Source organism: Hemiscyllium ocellatum, chromosome 45, assembly GCF_020745735.1.
Source record: "Hemiscyllium ocellatum isolate sHemOce1 chromosome 45, sHemOce1.pat.X.cur, whole genome shotgun sequence".
Lineage (NCBI taxonomy): Eukaryota > Metazoa > Chordata > Chondrichthyes > Orectolobiformes > Hemiscylliidae > Hemiscyllium > Hemiscyllium ocellatum.
Window position 1 is genome coordinate 7,092,045 of NC_083445.1, and position 21,018 is coordinate 7,113,062.

Here is a 21,018-nt window from a genome sequence, read left to right on the forward strand (position 1 = left end):
CCCCACACCCACACACCCCTCCCCCTCCCCCCCCCCACACACACACTCCTCCCCCTCTCTCACCCCCCACACACACACCCCCCTCCCCCTCACCCCCCCACACACACACTCCTCCCCCTCTCTCACCCCCCACACACACACACCCCCCCCCTCTCCCCCCCCCACACACACACACCCTGCCCCTCTCCCCCCCCCACACACACACACACACCCTGCCCCTCTCCCCCCCCCCCACACTCACACACACCCTGCCCCTCTCCCCCCCCCCACACACCCCCCGCCCCGTCTCCCCCCACACACACACACCCCTCCCCCTCTCCCCCCCCCACACACACACACCCTGCCCCTCTCCCCCCCACACACACACCCCTCCCCTCTCTCACACACACACCCCTCCCCCTCTCCCCCCCCACACACACACCCCTCCCCCTCTCCCCCCCACACACACACCCCTTCCCCTCTCTCCCCCCCCACACACACCCCTCCCCCTCTCCCCCCCCACACACACCCCTCCCCCTCTCCCCCCCCACACACACACACACCCCTCCCCCTCTCCCCCCCCACACACACCCCCTCCCCCTCTCCCCCCCACACACACACACCCCTCCCCCTCCCCCCCCACACACACACCCCCCCTCCCCCTCTCCCCCCCCACACACACACCCTGCCCCTCTCCCCCCCACACACACACCCCTCCCCCTCTCCCCCCCCACACACACCCCTTCCCCTCTCTCCCCCCACACACACACCCCTCCCCCTCTCCCCCCCCACACACACACCCCTCCCCCCTCTCCCCCCACACACACACACACCCTGCCCCTCTCCCCCCCCACACACACACACACCCCTCCCCCTCTCCCCCCCCACACACACACCCCTCCCCCTCTCCCCCCCCACACACACCCCTCCCCCTCTCTCACCCCCCACACACACACACCCCTCCCCTCTCTCCCCCCCCACACACACACACCTCCCCCTTCCCCCCCCACACACACAATCTCCCCCTTCCCCCCCACACACACACTCCTCCCCCGACACACACCCCTCCCCCTCTCCCCCCCCACACACACCCCTCCCCCTCTCCCCCCACACACCTCCCCCTCTTCCCCCAACACACACCCCTCCCCCTCTTCCACCCCCCCACACACACACCCCTCCCCCTCTTCCACCCCCCACACACACACCCCTCCCCCTCTTCCCCCCCAAACACACACACCCCTCCCCCTCTACCCCCCTACACACACACCCCTCCCCCTCTGCCCCTCCACACCCCTCCCCCTCTGCCCCTCCACACCCCTCCCCCTCTGCCCCCCCACACCCCTCCCCCTCTCCCCCCACACACACACCTCCCCTCTCCCCCCCACACACACCTCCACTCTCCCCCCCCACACACACCCCTCCCCCCTCTCCCCCCCCACACACACCCCTCCCCCTCTCCCCCCCACACACACCCCTCCCCTCACCCCCCCCACACACACACACCTCTCCCCCCACACACACACCCCTCCCCATCTCCCCCCCCCACTCACACCCCTCCCCCTCTTCCCCCCCCACACACACTCCTCCCCCTCTCCCTCCCACACACACACCCCTCCCCTCTCCCCCCACACACACACACCCCTCTCCCCCCACACACACACACACCCCTCTCCCCCCCACACACACACCCTGCCCCTCTCCCCCCCACACACACACACCCTGCCCCTCTCCCCCCCCCACACACACACACCCCTCCCCCTCTCCCCCCCCACACACACACCCCTCCCCTCTCTCCCCCCCACACACACACCCTGCCCCTCTCCCCCCCACACACCCCTCCCCCTCTCCCCCACACACACACACCCCTCCCCCTCTCCCCCCCCCACACACACACCCCTCCCCCTCTCTCACCCCCCACACACACACACACCCCTCCCCCCCTCACACACACACCCTGCCCCTCTCCCCCCCACACACACACCCCTCCTCCTCTCCCCCCCCACACACACCCCTCCTCCTCTCTCACCCCCCCCACACACACACTCCTCCCCCTCTCCCCCCCACACACACACCCCTCCCCCCCACACACACCCCTCCCCCTCTCCCCCCCACACACACCCCTCCCCCCACACACCTCCCCCTCTCCCCCCACACACACCCCTCCCCTTCTCCCACACACACACACCCCTCCCCCTCTCCCCCCCCACACACACACACCCTACACACACCCCTCCCCCTCCCCCCCCACACACACACTACTCCCCCAACACACACCCCTCCCCCTCTCCCCCCCCCCACACACACACACCTCCCCCTCTCCCCCCACACACACACCTCCCCCTCCCCCCCCACACACACACCTCCCCCTCTCCCCGCCACACACACACACCCCTCTTCCCCCCCTCCACACACACACCCCTCCCCCTCGCCACCCCCCCCACACACACACACCTCCCCTCTCCCCCCAACACACACCCCTCCCCCCACACACACACCCCTCCCCCTCTCCCCCCCCACACACACACCCCTCCCTCTCTCCCCCCCACACACACACCCCTCCCCCTCTCCCCCCCACACACCCCTCCCCCTCTTCCCCCACCACACACACCCCTCCCCCTCTCCCCCCCCACACACACACCCCTCCCCCTCTCTCACCCCCCACACACACACACCTCTCCCCCCTCACACACACCCCTCCCCCTCTCCCCCCCACACACACACCCCTCCTCCTCTCCCCCCCCACACACACCCCTCCCCCTCTCTCACCCCTCCCCCTCTCTCACCCCCCCCACACACACACACCCCTCCCCCTCTTCCCCCCCCACACACACACTCCTCCCCCTCCCCCCCCCCACACACACACCTCCCCCTCTCCCCCGACACACACCCCTCCCCCTCTCCCCCCCCCACACACACACTCCTCCCCCTCTTCCCCCACACACACACCCCTCCCCCTCTCCCCCCACATACCTCCCACTCTCCCCCAACACACACCCCTCCCCCTCTTCCACACCCCCACACACACACCCCTCCCCCTCTCCCCCCCCACACACACACACTCCTCCCCCTCTCCCCCCACACACACACCCCTCCCCCCTCCCCCCCCCCCCCACACACACACCTCTTCCCCCAACACACACCCCTCCCCCTCTTCCACCCCAAACACACACACCCCTCCCCCTCTAACCCCCCTACACACACACCCCTCCCCCTCCACACCCCTCCCCCTCTGCCCCCCCACACCCCTCCCCCTCTCCCCCCACACACACACACACCCCTCTTCCCCCCCCCACACCCCCTCCCCCCCCCCACACCCCTCCCCCCCCACACCCCTCCCCCTCTGCCCCCCCACACCCCTCCCCCTCACCCCCCACACACACCCCTGCCCCTCTCCCCCCCACACACACACCCCTCCCCTCTACCCCCCACACACACACACCTCTCCCCCCACACACACACCCCTCCCCCCCCACACACACACCCCTCCCCCTCTCCCCCCCACTCACACCCCCCCACTCACACCCCTCCCCCTCTTCCCCCCCACACACACTCCTCCCCCTCTCCCTCCCACACACACACCCCTCCCCCTCTCCCCCCCACACACCCATCCCCCTCTCCCCCCACACACACACCCCTCCCCCCCACACACACCCCACCCCCCCACACACACCCTGCCCCTCTCCCCCCCACACACACCCCTCCCCTTCTCCCCCACACACACACCCCTCCCCCTCTCCCCCCCACACACACACACCCTACACACACCCCCCCACACACACACTACTCCCCCAACACACACCCCTCCCCCTCCCCCCCACACACAGACACACCTCCCCCTCTCCCCCCACACACACACACCTCCCCCTCTCCCCCCACACACACACCTCCCCCTCCCCCCCCACACACACACCTCCCCCTCTCCCCCCCCCACACACACACACACCCCTCTTCCCCCCCTCCACACACACACCCCTCCCCCTCGCCACCCCCCCCACACACACACCTCCCCCTCTCCCCCCAACACACACCCCTCCCCCCCCACACACCCTCCCCCCCACAAACACTCCTCCCCCTCTCTCCCCCCCACACACACCCCTCTCCCCCCACACATACCCCTCCCCCCCACACACAACTCCGCCTCTTTTCCCCCCCCACCACCCAAACACAGACACACACACACACACCCCTCCCCCTCTCTTCCCACCCCACACACACACCCCTCCCCCTCTCTCCCCCCCACACACCCACCCTCTCCCCCCCCCCACACACACCTCTCCCCTCCACACACCCCCTCCCCCTCTCCCCCCCCCACACACACACACCCCTCGCCCCCCCAAACACTCCCCTCCCCCTCACACACCCCCTCCCCCCACACACATCTGTCCCCCACCCCTCTCTCTCCCCCACCCACACATATCCCTGCCACACACCCTTCCCCCCAAACACCCCTCCCCCTCCCCCCCCCACACACCCCACACCACTCACACACACCCCTTCTCCCCCCACACATCCCTCTTCCCCCCACACATCCCTCCTCCCTCCCCTGGACACATCCCCCCCCCTTCCCCCACACATCCCCCCCCCCTCCCCCCAACACATCCGCCCCCTTTCCCCCAACACATCCGCCCCCCCATCCCCCAACACATCCGCCCCCCCATCCCCCAACACATCCGCCCCCCCATCCCCCAACACATCCCCCATCCCCCAACACATCCCCCATCCCCCAACACATCCCCCATCCCCCAACACATCCCCCATCCCCCAACACATTCCCCCATCCCCACAAACACACCATTCCCACTTCCCCCCCACACCCCTTCCACCCCTTCCCCCCACACCCCTTTCTCCCCCCCCACACCCCTTTCTCCCCCCCACACCCCTTCCCCCCCCCCCCACACCCCCCTTCCCCCCCCCCACACCCCCCTTCCCCCCCACACCCCCCTCCCACCACACCTCCCTCCCCCCTCCCACCACACATCCCTCCCCCCTCCCACCACACATCCCTCCTCCACCCCCACACCCTTCCCTCCCCCACACCACTCCCCCACCTGAGACACACCCCTCGCACCACAGACACCTCCCTCCCTGCCACATACCCCTCCCTCCCCCCACATCCCTCCCCCTCTCCCCACACATCCCTCCCTCTCCCCCCACACATCCCCCTCTCCCCCCACACATCCCCCTCTCCCCCCACACATCCCCCTCTCCCCCAGCACATCCTCCCTCCCCCACACACACCCCTCCCTCACTCCCTCCCCACACACACCCCTCCCTCCCCCACACAAACCCCTCCCTCCCCCACACACACCCCTCCCTCCCTCCCTCCCCCCCACACACCCCTCCCTCCCTCCCCCCCACACACCCCTCCCTCCCTCCCCCCCACACACCCCTCCCTCCTTCACCCCCACACAGCCCTCCCCCCCCACTCAGCCCTCTCCCCCAACACACACTCCCCCCCCCGCACACATACACACTCTTCCCCCCCCCCCCCGCACACACCCCGTTCCCCCCACGCACCCCCATTCCCCCCCACACACACACCCCGTTCCTCCCCCCCACACACACACACACACACACACCCCATTCCCCTCTCCCCCACACACACCCCACTCCCCCCACACACACACTCTGCTCCCCCCCACACATCCTGTTCCCCCCACACACAGCCCCTCTTCCCCCACACACACACCCAACCCATACACACACAGCCCCCTCCCCCCCCACACATACCCCATTCCCCCCCACACATCCTGTTCCCCCCACACACAGTCCCTCTTCCCCCACACACAGTCCCTCTTCCCCCACACCCACCCCTACACACACACACACCCCCCACACACACACACCACCTCCCCCACATACAGCCCCTTCCCCCACATACACACCCCACTTGCCCCACATACCCCAAGCACCTCCCCCACGCACCACCTTCCACATTTGCCCCCCACACTCTCCAGCAAACACTTTTACTCCATCAACGTGCCTCCTCCCCACATACCTCTACAACACCCCTCCACACTAACTCCACACCCATACCGACACACTAACCCTCACACTCCTCCTGCAAACACACCCCCACTCACCCCCCCCACACACCTCCCCAACGCCCCCCATAGTAACCCCACACGCACCCCTTCCTCCCAGCACACTCAGCCCCCACATTTCCCTTCCCCCCCACCCCACACACTCCCCACATACACTTCTACCTCCTCCCCAACACTAACTCCACACCCACACAGCCCCATTCTCCCACACACACATTAACCCCCACACTTGCACCATACTCCCCCTGTAAACACACGCTGCTGCTGGGCTGCCTCCATTGACACTCCCCCCACCCCCCACCACCACCGACACATTCACCTCCCCCTGATATGTTCCTCTCCCCACCACACATTTTCCTCTTTCCCCCCCTCCCCCATTTCAGACACACACCACATATCCTGTCCACACACAATCCCCCCATCCCCCCCAAACACAATGACCCATACATCCTCTCCTACTCACTCCCCGAGCAAATACCCCCACATATTCACTCACCCCTCCTCCCCACACATGCCCCTCCACCTACACACCCCCACCACATTGGTTCCCCCTTCCCCAAACGCACCTTCCCCCACACGTACTTCCCCATGCCCCCCCATTCCTTCCCTCCTCCACGCATTCCACTTCTTTCCCCACCCCCAATTTTCACTTCATCCATCCCCCATTGCACCTCATCTTTCCCACCCCTCCTTGCTATTTCCCTGAGGGCATCGGAGGCTGAGGGTGACCTTATCGAGTTTTTTTCAAATCGTGAGGGTCATGGACCGGTTGAATAGCCAATATCTTTTTTTACCCAGGGTAGTGGAGTCCAAAACTACTGAACGTTGATTTGAGATGAGAGGTGAAAGATACAAAAGCAATCTAAGGGGCAGCTGTTACACTCAGGGTGGTGTTTGTGTGAATGCATTCCTGATGAAGGTCTTATGGCCATAACGTTGGTTCTCCTGCTGCTCAGATGCTGCCTGACCTGCTGTGCTTTTCAAGCACCACACGTTTTGACTCTGATCTCCAGCATCTGCAGTCCTCACGATCTCCATAGTGCATGTGTGGACTGAGCTGCCAGAGGAAGTGATGGAGGCTGGTACAATTGCAACATTTAAAAGGCATCTAGATGGGTATATGAATAGGAAGGGTTTAGAGCGATATGGCAAATAGGACGAGATTAGTTTAGGATATCTTGTCTGCATGAATGAGTTGGACCAAAGGGTCTGTTTCTGTGCTGTACAGCTCTACGACTGACTCTGTGACCTCCGTCTCTCCATCTCTGTTCCTCTTCCTTCCTCTCCACTCACTTCCTGAGGGCACTGGGGGTCAGCCCAGAGCAGGTGAACTGCAGCAGTTCAGTAATGCAGCCCAGCAGCACATTCTGAAGGGGAGTTATGGACTGGCAGACACCCATATCTCATATACAAATAAAATTAATCTCTCCAAGTTAAAAATGCCCTGAGTTTCTTTCTGGGTCAGTTAGTCTTGAATGTTGAGCATCGTTGTAAGGTTACAAAGCTGGAGAAGAATGAGGCCATGGATTGATTGGAAAACCAGGGTGTGTATCAGTTTAAAAAGGCCAGGTTTTACATATATGGTCCACTCACTGCATTGAGTTTCACAAGATTTGTTTGTTTTGTTCATGGAATCAGATGTTTTTTTTTGTTAGTGTTATTTTCTCTATAATAATAAATGTGCCTTCGTTTTCCACTGGTGAGATGTTATGTTTTAATATCTGATGTTTTTGCATTTTTCTCTAGGATAGCAAGACCGTATTAAATTCCTTCCTTAATCTCTAAACCAAATGTTCTTCGTATTTTGGTTTTGGACTCGAACTGGATTAAATACTATTGTTTTGATAAAACCATTTCATGTTGATTTGGTGCATGCCCACCTTTTTAGGAAAAATCGCGTCTTTGTTTTAAAGAAAAAAACTTTGGCCACTTTATGGGGAATAAAGCACTATGGCCTCAGCTTCAGGTAGTAGCGATGATGACTTAACCATTCCAAGAGCTGCCATCAACAAGATTATCAAACAGATTCTACCAAATGTCAGGGTAGCAAATGATGCCAGAGAAATGGTGGTGAATTGCTGCACTGAATTTATCCACCTAGTATCCTCTGAAGCTAATGAAATCTGCAATAGATCGGATAAGAAAACCATCTCACCAGAACATATCATGCAAGGTATGTGTTAATCTATAGAAATACACTTTGGAATTGCAGCAATGTTTTCTCCCTGCCTTCAGCTCACAACTGAAGTTTGTGTATGATTATTCATGCCATCACCCATGTGACCATTCTTCAGCTCAATGTCAGTAACAGCTTCAGAGACAGAAATCATGCAAGTTAACAGGGAATGCTGTACTTTTGAAGATGTCACACATCAAAGTAAACATTAAGGTTAAGGTCCGTGTACCCCTGTTGCGTGGGTGTGAAAGTTTCCATTCATTGAACAGACCTCCCTGGTCAGTATTTATCCTTTAACCAGTGCCTGATGGATGACAGCTGATCTGATTCTTTCCAGTTTGTGGGAGCTTGCTGCCCAGTGTGTTACTATATTTCCTATGTTGCAGCAGTGACCACATCTCAAAAGTTTTTTTTTTAAATTCATTCATGGGATGAGGGTGTCAAAGGCTGGGTAACATTTATTTCCCATTCCTCATTGCCCAGGATTCAAATTTCACCATCTTCCATGGTGGGATGTGAACCCGGGTCCCGCGAACATTACTCTAGATTAACAGTCCAGTGATAAGTCCAAACAGTGTCAGCAGCTGTTAGGTTGTTAGGTTCCCCAGAACTCAATCACTGGATATTCAGTCTAACAACAATACCACTAAAGTCATTGCTGTCCCTGTGGCATTAAGTTTATCAACTTGGCATACTTCAATAGTCTTCTACACCTTATTGTGCAGCTGGACACAGAGGGGGAAATAATTCTGGTTATAGTCTGCACTTCATGTCCTCTCAACCTAACAGCTGCTGACACTGTTTGGACTTATCACTGGACTGTTAATCTAGAGTAATGTTCGGGGGACTCGGGTTCAAATCTGACCACAACTTTGAATTCCGTAACAGTTAAATCCTAAAACCATATGGTTCACTAATGTCCTTCAGAGAAGGAAACTACCACTCAACGGCAGCAATGTAATTGACTCTGAAATGGACAAGAAAGCCATTGACTAGAATTCAACCAGTCTCAAAAAATAAATGAAACTGGACAGACACAGGCCATCTGGAATCCCCTAAGGCTCAGAAATGATCACAATAAAGCCTGGTGTCCCTGTAAAGTCCTCCTTTCTCACATCTGGGCTTAGTACTAAAATTGGGAGAGTAATCTCTCAGGTTGGTCAAGCAGCAGCCTGACATCATACTCTCGGAATCATCCCTTACAAAGTCCCTGACAACACTGTTGACATCCATTCCTTTCCCAGGGGCAGGACAGACCCAGGAAGGCTGATGGCTGTGGTGCACAGTCTACAGGGAGTTGCCCTTGGAGTCCTCCAAACCTGACTCCAAATCCCATGAATTCTCATCGAACCAGGTGGGGAAGGTAGTGCAATTGGGCTCAGGCATAGGAATGATCACAATAAAGCCCTGATGTCCCTGTAAAGTTATTCTTACAAACCTCCGGGTGCTCCGGTTTCCTCCCACAGTCCAAAGATGTGCGGGTCAGGTGAATTGGCCATGCTAAATTGCCTGTAGTGTTAGGTAAGGGGTAAATGTAGGGGTATGGGTGGGTTGCGCTTCGGCGGGTCGGTGTGGACTTGTTGGGCCAAAGGGCCTGTTTCCACACTGTAAGTAATCTAATCTAATTTGGGGTGAATACTAACCTCGGATGATTATGGATAGTATGTACATTCTCCCCGTGTCTGAGTGGTCTCCTTCCCTAGACTAAGGAGCTAGAAAGATCAGCTTGTGTTCTCGATTCAAGTTGTAATTTGGTGACTCCGTTGACAGTGTGGAAATCGAACGAGGATAGGATCTAATCTGGCTGTACTGCCCTCAAAATGTTTTGTTGGCACTGTCATAAGTTCGCATAATGGTCACTTGGGTAAGATACTGAAGATAGCTTATACACTTGGAATGACCACAGCTGAAGTGTTTTGGAAAGGCAAAATGCCAGAAGAAAGTGAATGAAATGAATTTGAAATGAAACTGAACACAGCTGGTTCTCTACATGAATATGAATAGATTTTGATATCCAACTGTTGAGTTTAAATCAATACCCAACAAAAGTGTAGAATTAAATCATAAACCCGTCTGTGAATACAAAGATTTTGATATCGGATTTGTCAGGTCTAAATTAATATGCAGCAGAGATCTTTTGCAGAGCCAGGGGAATGTCACAACATGCTTTGTGTTACCTTGTGCAACAGCCTTGCAAAGTCTAGGCTTTGGATCGTACATAGCGGAAGTAAAGGAAGTTCTGCGGGAATGCAAGAAAGTTGCCTTAGAAAGGAGAAAGGCGAACGCTCGCTTAGAGAACCTTGGCATACCAGAGGAGGAACTGCTACGCCAACAACAAGAGTTGTTTGCAAAAGTAAGGAAACCTGCTCAATATTTTTGACATGTATCACTACGTTTCAAGTAAGTTGCCCCCAACTTTACAAAATTGGAGCTTATAACCAACTATACCACACTCAGCCCCACTTGCGTTCACCTTCTAGGCAGACTGTAAAATCTGAGTTTGACTGTTAATCAATTGTTCTTTATTTCACCTGCCTCATAACCAAAATTGATACGAGAGGCATTATACAGAATTCATCTAGACTTCTTGCCTTGATTATCACTGAAGGCAAAGCCCATCATTAAGAGACTTTTGAGGAAATATGATGACTTGAAATGCCTCATGTTCTGGAGAGGCTGTGTGTGTGTTTGTGTGTGTGTGTGTGTATCTGTGTGTGTGTCTCTCAACTCTACCATGACTGTTGTCTCATTTTTTTTCAACTACTGGGGCAACTGAATGGGTTGTCCTGGCTGGATTCATTTTGACCTGGTGAAAGAGAAGTATTTAATACAATTACACATCACAGGAAGCCATATTTAGCTCATCATGCCTGGGCTGGCTCATTGAAATAATTTAGTCCTACTCTCCTGCTCTTATCGCACAGCCCCACAAGTTTCTGTTTTTGAGTGTTTATCTTATTCCCTTTGAAAGTTACCAAAGAATCTGCTTCCAGTACCCATTTCAGTCTCTGAATTCCAAATCAAAACTCAGTGCCTTTTAAGAAAATATTTTCCATCACCTCTGCTTCTTTGTTTATTAATTTAACTCTGTGTTTTCTCGTTGGTGACCTCCCTCCGAGAGCCAACAGTTTCTCGGGAATTACTCAAATTACCGTGGGCGGCACGGTGGCACAGTGGTTAGCACTGCTGCCTCACAGCGCCAGAGACCCGGGTTCAGTTCCCGCCTCAGGCGACTGACTGTGTGGAGTTTGCACGTTCTCCCCGTGTCTGCGTGGGTTTCCTCCGGGTGCTCCGGTTTCCTCCCACAGTCCAAAGATGTGCAGGTCAGGTGAATTGGCCATGCTAAATTGTCCGTAGTGTTAGGTAAGGGGTAAATGTAGGGGTATGGGTGGGTTACGCTTCGGCGGTCGGTGTGGACTTGTTGGGCCGAAGGGCCTGTTTCCACACTGTAAAGTAATTTAATGTAATCTAAAAAAACCCTTCCTATAAAGTTGAGCATTAGAACTTTGCGATTCTTCTCTGATTCCTGAAGAACAATGCCAGTTCCCAATCCTTCAAAACATTCAAAGTCCCTCCTCATTTTGTTTGAGCTCCTCTACACAAGTGTCAGGGATTTTGTTGTGAAGAAAGTTACTCAACAAGAATCTGCATTTATATAGCTACGTTAGCTAATATAATATATTGAAGCATTTTAGCGGAGTGAAATTTGACATCAAGCCTCATAAGGATAAAGTGACCAAAAACTTAGCCAAGAAACATCTTAAAGGAGTTGAATAGAGAGATATTTGTTTAGATATGAAGTGCAAATCCCTAAAGCCGAGCAATAGCCTCATTTGTTGAGTTTAAGGTGATTAGATCACCACTCAATCTGTAGCAGGAACACTCCTCAGTAATGCATTGTATTGTTTGTGTCTCTCCACATGTGGTTAAGGTGATTGTACTGAGGCCCCAATGGTAGACTTAGCTTTCTTACCCTCAACTGGTTTAGTATGAGCCACTCTTGCCATCATAACCTGCCACTGACAGATTGGATTTGTCACAAGCAACGTCGTATTGACCTCTGGTGTTTCCCATTTCTCGATGCTAAGGATATTTGCTGTTAGATCTTGCTCAGGAAGGTAGCTTCAAATTGGGCGCTGAGATGGAAGTTGCTGGATTGAACAGGCCATCATGGAGTGGATAAATGAGGTGCTGGAGGGGTGATTGCAACCAGTATGTGAGTTTGTCAGTCAACATGTGATTTTCAGTATTTGGGACTGGGGCAGCTGAAGGCCACCAGTTGTGCAATGAAGTTGGATGTAGAGGAGACCAGAATTGGAGGAGCACAAAGTTATTGGAGGGTTGTGAGACTGGAGGCATTTCAGAATTGGAATGGAGTGAAACATTTCAAATGACGGCTTACTCACCTGCTTTCTGTTTTGTAAGGCAATGGTTTGCGTTGTGGTGGTTAACTGTATTAAGCATTGCCTCGTGTGGACCAGCAGGCTCTGCCAGCTTTCTCTTGATGCAGAGAACGACAGTGAACTGAATGGTGCAAGATTTTCAGGTCAACATAGATGAGCAAGGCAAGGGGTGATAGGTGAATAGTCAAGTTGGAATATAGGCAGTAGGGCTTTGACTTGGTGAAGCCAAACAATTTCATACAATTATGGGTACAAGATATTCAGTGCGACGATAAGACATTGGAGCAGAAATTGGGCCATTCAGCCCATCACGTCTGCTCCGCCATTCAACCATGGCTGACACGTTCCTCAATTCCATTCTCCTGCTTTTCCCCCCTAACCCTTGATCCCCTTGACAATCAAGAACCTATCTATCACCTCTGGATTAGTCCAGTTTAACAGCAATGACGTAGATGAATTAAAGCAGGGGATGCATTTGGTCAAGATATTGGAAGTGAAAGAAATTAATGAATTTGCCGTCAGAAGTCTATCTTGGAGTCAGATAGGGCCAAGTTGTAAATGGTCTGGTTCAGTCACAGTGACAGGGAGCAGGTGAGAGTCTGTGTGTACGGAACAAGAGTCGGAACTTGAATCAAAGTTCATTCCTTTGGTCTCTAGTATTTAGCTGGAGGATAGTTCTACCCATCCAGGACTGAATGTCAGATAATCATGTAAAAATTAAGCAAAGATTATTTCTTCTCAAGACGTGAAATACAAAATTATCAAACTTTAAACACTGCAGCAAGCTCTGAAATGCATCCAAACAGTGGTATTCTATATTCTGATTATCACCATTATCTGTCTACAGTTTCCTTTTAACTCTATTTTTTGCTGAGCAGCCAGACTCTCTGGAGTCCACAAGCCGCTATCAATGCGGCAAACTGTTTCTTGCTTCCATATTATTTAGATGACCACATATCCAAAGGGTAAGGCAACAGCGTGTTTTGAACCACAATAGTAGTGTCAGCTGTGACCCATGGTGCTGGAAATCAGGTCAAACACTTGTCTAAATGATTTGGCAGCTTTTAAAAAAAGAAGTTGCAAAGCAAATTTAATTAACTCGTTTCCTTACCCATCTTAGATTGATATGCTACACACCATTTCCCAGGTAAGGTTCCTGTGTGCAGTGCAGCACATTGTCATTAGTTGTTGGGAGGTAGGTGTGAGGGTTGACGACTCACTGCATTTTCCAGCCTTGCTTCCTCCAACTCCACACCTTCCAGCTGGTTTGGTCAAGCCATGTTGAGCAACTTACAGTACAACGTTTTCCACTCCTAGCTGTTGACTTCTTCCTCGGTTGACTGTCAGTTCCTTGAACTGTCAACTGATCCACCGGTTGGAAGACTCTTTCGACTGCAGACAACGTCCAAACATTACAGAAAGGCTGGATGCTGAGTGAGCGAGGAGGAGAAATCGGAAAAATGATTGGGGCCACGGGGAGCCAATGGCTTGATCAAAACAAATGGAGGGTACGAAAACAAAATAAAACTATCAGGCAGGTAAATTTTGGAAGCAACTCCCAGATTATGGGGTTTAAAAAGAACATGCTGTGCAGGTGTAGGCCATTTGGCACAGCTGGTCCATATTGGTGTTCATGTTGTATGTGAGTGCCCTCCCATCCTTAACTCCTCTCGGTCATTCTGTCAGCATTTTCTTCCTTCTGCAGGTACCTGTCTAGCTTCCCTTCAAAAGTGTTTAATCCAGAATTTAGAACAGGCAAGAAGTGGATGGTGGGGGGCTGTCATGATTAGAGTGGTGCTGGAAATGCACCGTAGGTCAGGCAGCATCCAAGGAGCATGAAAATCCTGATGAAGGGCTTTTGCCCGAAAAGTTGATTTTTCCTGCTCCTCGAATGCTGTCTTACCTGCTGTGCATTTCCAGCACCACTCTAATCGCCAGCATCTGCAGTACCCACCTCTGCCAAGAAGTGGATGGTGTCAGAGTAGCAGAGAGTTTAACAAAGATTTAAAGTTGAGGAAGATGGATGTGGTAGGCTTGAGTGAAATCATGAAGGGAGTTGTTTGGGATTTTGTAATTAGTTTCTTGGGGTCAAGAAAATCATGGAATCATTTCAAAGGGAAGAACTAAGCTTGAGTCATGGCATTTTGACGGAATATTACTTTTAAAAACTAGCAAGAAGAGTATTTTGATGGTAATGCTGAAGGTAATAGTAGCACAAAGTAGACAGTGATTGCCAGAACATAGTTAACACTTCCCAGGAGGACATTAGCAGTGATGAGGAGCTGCTGGGTAAACATGCTGAGAGAATCAGTTGTGCTAGAATTGGAAAGCATGCTACAGACCAAGGTTTCAACTTGAGACATTACTGATATGTTCGCTCACTCTCCCCCCAATGTTGAAGTTACTCACTGTAACCAAAATAAGGAGCTCCGAAATCAATCTGTCCCTCTCCCTGTCATAGATTTGTACCTGTTGAGCAGGTTGAGCTTCTCTGGTATTCAGAATTGTGAAAGTGAGCTGTCACTGTTACGAGAGAATTTCAGTCTGCGTGCTCATCCAGCATTTGCAGATGTCTATCCGCGACTGGGATTTGATATCCTCACCTGTGACTGAGGCAAGAGAGAGTGCTTCACACTGACCCATGGCTGAAAACTTGAAGGTACGGCACTAGTGAAATTTCATCTCAACACAAGATAATTGAATGAGGACAGGGGCAAGGAATTGAGAGGAATACTCAGATTTCGAGTTGACCCTAAGGTGATGATGGAGGCTGCTTTGTAACTTCTATCTGGAAAGTATTGCCTCCTTGTAGACCTCATACTCTGTGTAATAAGTCACATAAGTCCCTAAAGTACATATCGCAACCAAACTGGATGCATGCTAGAGTGGCAATTTCAATAGGTTTCTCATCAATATTATTTGTGTCAAGGAGGGTGGAGTTAGATATAGAGCGAGATCTCTCCCACTGTTTTCCCCACTCCACCCCCACCCAAACAAGATTCCCGTCCCACCCACCAGGGAGATTTACTTTGAACCCCAGCCTGACTTTCTCCATTTGCCCTCAGGCTCGCCAGCAGCAGGCAGAACTGGCACAGCAAGAATGGTTACAGATGCAACAAGCTGCCCAGCAGGCACAGCTCGCAGCAGCATCCGCCAACAAGGCTGGCTCCTCTCAGGACGAGGAAGAGGAGGAGGACCCCTAGAACCCAGTTCAGGATGTCTCACTCCCCTTCCATCTACCCGTGTCCTGCGATATTCACAGTGGCAACATAGATGGTCATCAGTGGACATCTATTCATGTCCACAACTGGAGACTGAAATGTCAGCTGTGAAATTTTAATAGACCAGCCTAAAACAGGAGGAAAAATAACGTGGTTTCAGTCTTTGGTCTTCAGACTTGCTGGATTTAAAAAGTGACATGGTCTGAGATGGACAATATACCCTCCTGGATCTTCAGGCCATAACATGGATTTTTATACATGTGAACTTTTGGTTAATTGGAGTGAAATATTAAACAGATAATGTTCCTGTTGAACATGTATTTTGTGGGTTTCATTAACGTGTTAGGTAATTGAAGATGAAGTTGCCTTGTTTACAGGAATGAAAAATAAAAGAGAAGTAGACATTCCTTTGTGTCTGTAACACTTTTTTTGCAGCTTTTCATTAGTGTTTAATTACATTCTATCTTTCCTTTTATAACGAGCATTTCTGAATTGTTTCTTGTGATGCTGAGTCATGCTTGTCCTTAATTTGCTGTCTGAAGGGGAGCATTGCTTTGCAGTTACTTTGTTGGGTTGATGGGGGATGCTGGATTTCTTTCAGAAAACATTATGGTTTGCTGGGCCCATTGAGAGTTGCGAAGGCTCCCTTCCCTGAAGGACACTAGGTCTGCATTTGGTGCTAATTGGGCAGCATTCAAGGCTGCTCGTTGGATGCTGCCTGAACTGCTGTACTCTTCCAGCACCACTGATCCAGAATCAAGGCTATCTGTAACCAAGGGAGAACAGTCCCTGTATCTGTGGGTGGGACAGTACCTGTCGACAGTCTCACCTGTAACACTGCATCCTTGATATCGGAAGGATAATGATAGTGGTGGAAATTAAAAATGTTAAGCAGTCTTTACCCCTCATTAAGTGGAACTCAAACACCCAGAGGAAAAGACTTATTTTGTAGCTGGTACAACCTGCTTTTAAGTTCCACTGAAGTACAGCAGAGGAAACTAGCTATTTTAAACGTCACGTCAAAACTATAATTCCATTTCAAATTGTTTTTATGCCTTTTAATTGACTTCTAAATCATTGAATGTTTCAGTAAGCAGTGGGAATTAACTGGAAGGCTATAATTAATCCTTGTCAATATTTTAATTTCCATCTAAGTTTGCAGAAATTACAGGGGAGCCGATTTTTATTTTTCTTTTGGCTTTTCATTATAAGCAGCAGGTAGCTCCTAAATCTCAGCTGCCAAGAGCAACATTTAGCCCTGCTGTGCTGACCAGACAGCTTCCAGTTGGAATCCCCAGTGCTGAGTTTGCTGATTTCTCAAGACAGCAGTTGAGAGTTTACTCTTGCTTTCGGAGTATCCCTGCCCCTGTAGGTGCCAGGGAGTTTCTTGCGTTCCAACCTTTTTGCTCCGATCAGCCAACACATAGTGCAATGAGTGCTACAAGTGAGGAGTATGAAGAGCATAAGGCTCCAAATGATAGCCTCTACCCCTGAGGAGGAGATGAGAGAACGCCACCACCACGTGCAAGTTTCCCTTCAAGCCACCAACCACTCAGCTTGGAACAGGGAAGACCAATAAGGAGCACTTAATGAACTTGGACACAATCCTTGGATATTTCTCCGAGGTAGGCATATGCCTTCGAAGAGAAAAATGTGTGTTCCAGCCACCTCATGTGACCTACTTGGGCTACAGAGTTGACAAAACAGGGTTACACCTGTTGGAAGATAAAGTGATGGTGATCAAAGGTGCCCTCACTCTCACATCTGTACCAGAGCTTAGGTCTTTCCTTGAGCTGGTTAATTATTACAGAGTTCATGTACCATCTGGCCTCTATCCTGGCATCTTTGCATCAACTCAAAAGAGGGTTAGCCTTAGCAATAAGTTAAAAATCCCACAACACCAGGTTTAGTCCAACAGATTTAATTGCAACTACTAGCTTTTGGAGTGCTGCTTCTTCATCAGGTGGTTGTGAGCAGTGCTCTGAAAGCTCGTGCTCCCACTTAAACCCGTTGGATTATAACCTGGTATTGTGTGATTTTTAACTTTGTACACCCCAGTCCAACACCAGCATCTCTAAATCAAGCCTTGGAATGGGTTGTGTGGTCAAGCCATCACTTTCAGGGAAATGAAGGAACAGTTATCATCCTCCAAGATGTTGGCAAGCTACGATCCTAAGTGAGATTGTGGTATTGACATGCTCGGTTCCCCCTGTACTGCACTGGGGTAGTATTAGCTCATGAGTGGCCCAATGGAGAGGAATGCCCAATAATGTATGCATACCGGACTTTGGCTAATGCAGACCATAAGTGCACCCAAATAGAGATGGAGGGTTTGGTTTGTAGTCAGGACGTTCCACCCATACCTTGTAGTGGAAGTAAATTTGTAATAACAGGCCACGTACCCCTGCTAGGTTTACTTAAAGAGGACAAGGCAGTGCCACCCATAGCTTCAGACCTCAGTAAGCTGTAACATAAAGTGTGTAAAATTATAAGTTGGAACATCATCTGGGAGTACATGTAGCAAACGCAGATGCCCCACCAGTGGTACTGACACTGGAAGAGTCCATGATGCTTTAAAATTTTCTGCGCACACTTCGGGTTAGAGCTGACGATATCGACTTTGGATCCAGAAAGGTCCGCTTCTGGCAAAACTGAAACAGCTGGTGGTGGATGGGGGAAACCAAAGGGCCATCACAACCAAAACTGAAACCTTTCTGGACCTTGGCAAGACCAGATCAGAGTAGAGGATGGATATTGTTATCAGGAGGAGGAATGACTGTCTCGAGCAAAGGTTGCTGCCAGATATTGCTTGAACTCCACCAGCATCAACCCGGGACTTCTGAAATGAAGCTATTAGCGAGAAGGTGGCCAGGATTGGGTGCAGATGTAGCTGGATTGGAGGGGCAGTGCCCAGAGCGCCAACCAGGACAAAAATTACTGCCAGCAGCTCCCCCATATTAGTGGCAATGGCCAGCTAAACCCTAGACTCGGTACCATCAACTATGCAAGTTCGTTCGTGGGGTCAATGTTCTTCGTCATTGTGGATGCTCACTCAAAGTGAAAGGATGTGTGTAGAGTTCATTTGTCAAACACGGGGATGGCGATAGAAAACCTATGTGCATCTTGTGTAAAACACTGACTCCCAGAAGTGTTGGTCACAGATAATGGGCCATCGTTTACTGGTGGTATGGTGTTTGACATGTAAGGATAGCTCTGTAACATCATCATCTGATGGCCTGGCAGAAAGAGCAGTCCAAAGGCAGGTTTAAAGAAACAGCCTACACCCTCCCTACATACCAAACTGTCCTGGTTCCTTTTTGATTATAGGACCATTCCTCATGCAACTACAGGGAGAGCTCCAGCAGAGTTGCTAATAGGGTGAAGACTCCGCACCAAGTAAAATCTGATTTTCCTGGACCTGAGGAGGATGAAACTGCATTAGAAACACCAACGTCAAGCTCACAACTCTGCTAAGTGAGGGAGATGGTTTACTTCAATGTAGGAACCAAGGAATGGGGGAGAGGTGTGGTTGACCCAAGATCAGATCCAGTGACATGCAAAGTTTAGGGTAGCTGCGAAAGTCCTGAGCAAGCAGGTGGTCCACGTGAAAGGTGCAAATGGAGTGGGAGCAAAATGTGCCCAACTCCTCCAAAGCCTTTCCGACTGTTCCAAAACCCGTGGGGTTGAACGTTGAAGTTACCTCAATATCCGAGATAGACACAGTGGGTGTCGCTGCCTCAACACCTTTGCCACCTGAAAAAGAGTGAGTTTTTTCCAAGACTCTCCAAGTGCAAGAGGTACGCTCCTGTGTGTTACACGCTGCCCATATCAGAGGCAGGGTCAGAGGAACCTGACCCGGTGCTGGAATGCCCCCGGCTGAATTACAAAACAAAGAACCGGCCTATGTCCTTGGACTCAGAGGAGGAGGGATATAGTGATTGTAACGAGGCCAGCTAGGTGGAACTCATAGAATATGAGTTCCCTGATTGAACCAGGTTAACAGCCCCAATCAGGGAGCCTTGGCTAACAGATACAAACAGGCTTTGGAGCATCGCCCTCTGAGAAGGGCACTGCTTGTCACAGGCCACTCGGGTGTTTCCTTTCTTCCTGGTGGTGGAAATTGAATAAAGATTTGTATTTGTGTTGTCTCTCACTGTGTCCTATACCTGCACACACACAATATGGGTTCTGGGGAAAATACAAGTACTACTGCAGTTAAGCAGTAGTGTGGGGGTAAAAAAAAAATTTAAATAGATTTAGAATCTTCTCAGAAAAAAAACCCAGGATTTAGAAGTGCTCGTGTTGGGTACATTAAGTTAAAAATCAACAACACCAGGTTATAGTCCAACAGGTTTATTACAAACAGGAGTATCAGAGGATCTGTTCACTCTGACACAGCTCGCTCAGAGCCAGCTCTCAGTGTCAAGGAAATAAAGGGTTATCCTCCCAATAACCATATCCACGTGTAAGCAAAGGGTGACTTGGAGATACCAGCCTCTCTGGAGTTATTTCACTTTGTAGTCAACAAGTCTATTGATGCTGACTGCCCAGGCTTATGCAAGAAATGACTTCTCCCCGAGGATCATGGGTACCTATTGTATATGTAGAGGGCGATAGAAATATTTATAAATTAAACCAAATGTTGCTGTGAGAAAGATCTGGAAGTTGTATGTCTGAAGGAACTGGATTCTCGTGAATGAGTGCACTTTTACTGCACACCATTAGGTGGCATTAAGTATACAGACTGTGAAGTTCCTTTTGAATACATCCTCATAGTTTTCTGGGTTTATTTAAACATATGTTGAACAATCATTGCTGGATGGCGTGCAGCAATCAGCACATATTAAACTGATTATATTCTGTGCATGAAATACTGAATGATACTTACAATAAATTCCAAGCATATCTGTGGAAGTACTAATTATTGTACATCATAGCTCAAAAATGCTGTTTATGATATACCAGTTCTTTATATTGTGTGTGAGAGAGGCCAGGCAGACTATTTTACTTTTGGTACAACAATGAAAATTCATACACGTGTACATTCCAGCATTAACAATCAAAGATGGTAAAACCTCCTCCCTTTTGCCTAAGGACTACAAGCCAATGATTACACTAGCCCTGTAATCTCAGCCAGCTCCTCACTACCTGAAACTGTCCTTGTGCTGCACTAAATGGTTTTGTTGCATTTACTT

General features: G+C 51.5%; 1 protein-coding gene across 1 annotated transcript in view; it reads left to right on the forward strand.

Moving 5' to 3' along the window:
• LOC132835988 (protein Dr1-like) overlaps window positions 1-16,141 on the forward strand; it is a 16,280-nt gene extending 139 nt beyond the window's left edge. Inside the window, exons 2-4 of the mRNA XM_060855166.1 lie at window positions 7,770-8,196; window positions 10,389-10,552; window positions 15,668-16,141. Of these exons, the coding sequence (XP_060711149.1) occupies window positions 7,974-8,196; window positions 10,389-10,552; window positions 15,668-15,805 (525 nt within the window). The 5' untranslated portion in view covers window positions 7,770-7,973 and the 3' untranslated portion in view covers window positions 15,806-16,141. The remainder of the gene's footprint in view (window positions 1-7,769; window positions 8,197-10,388; window positions 10,553-15,667) is intronic.
• Window positions 16,142-21,018: the final 4,877 nt, after the last annotated feature.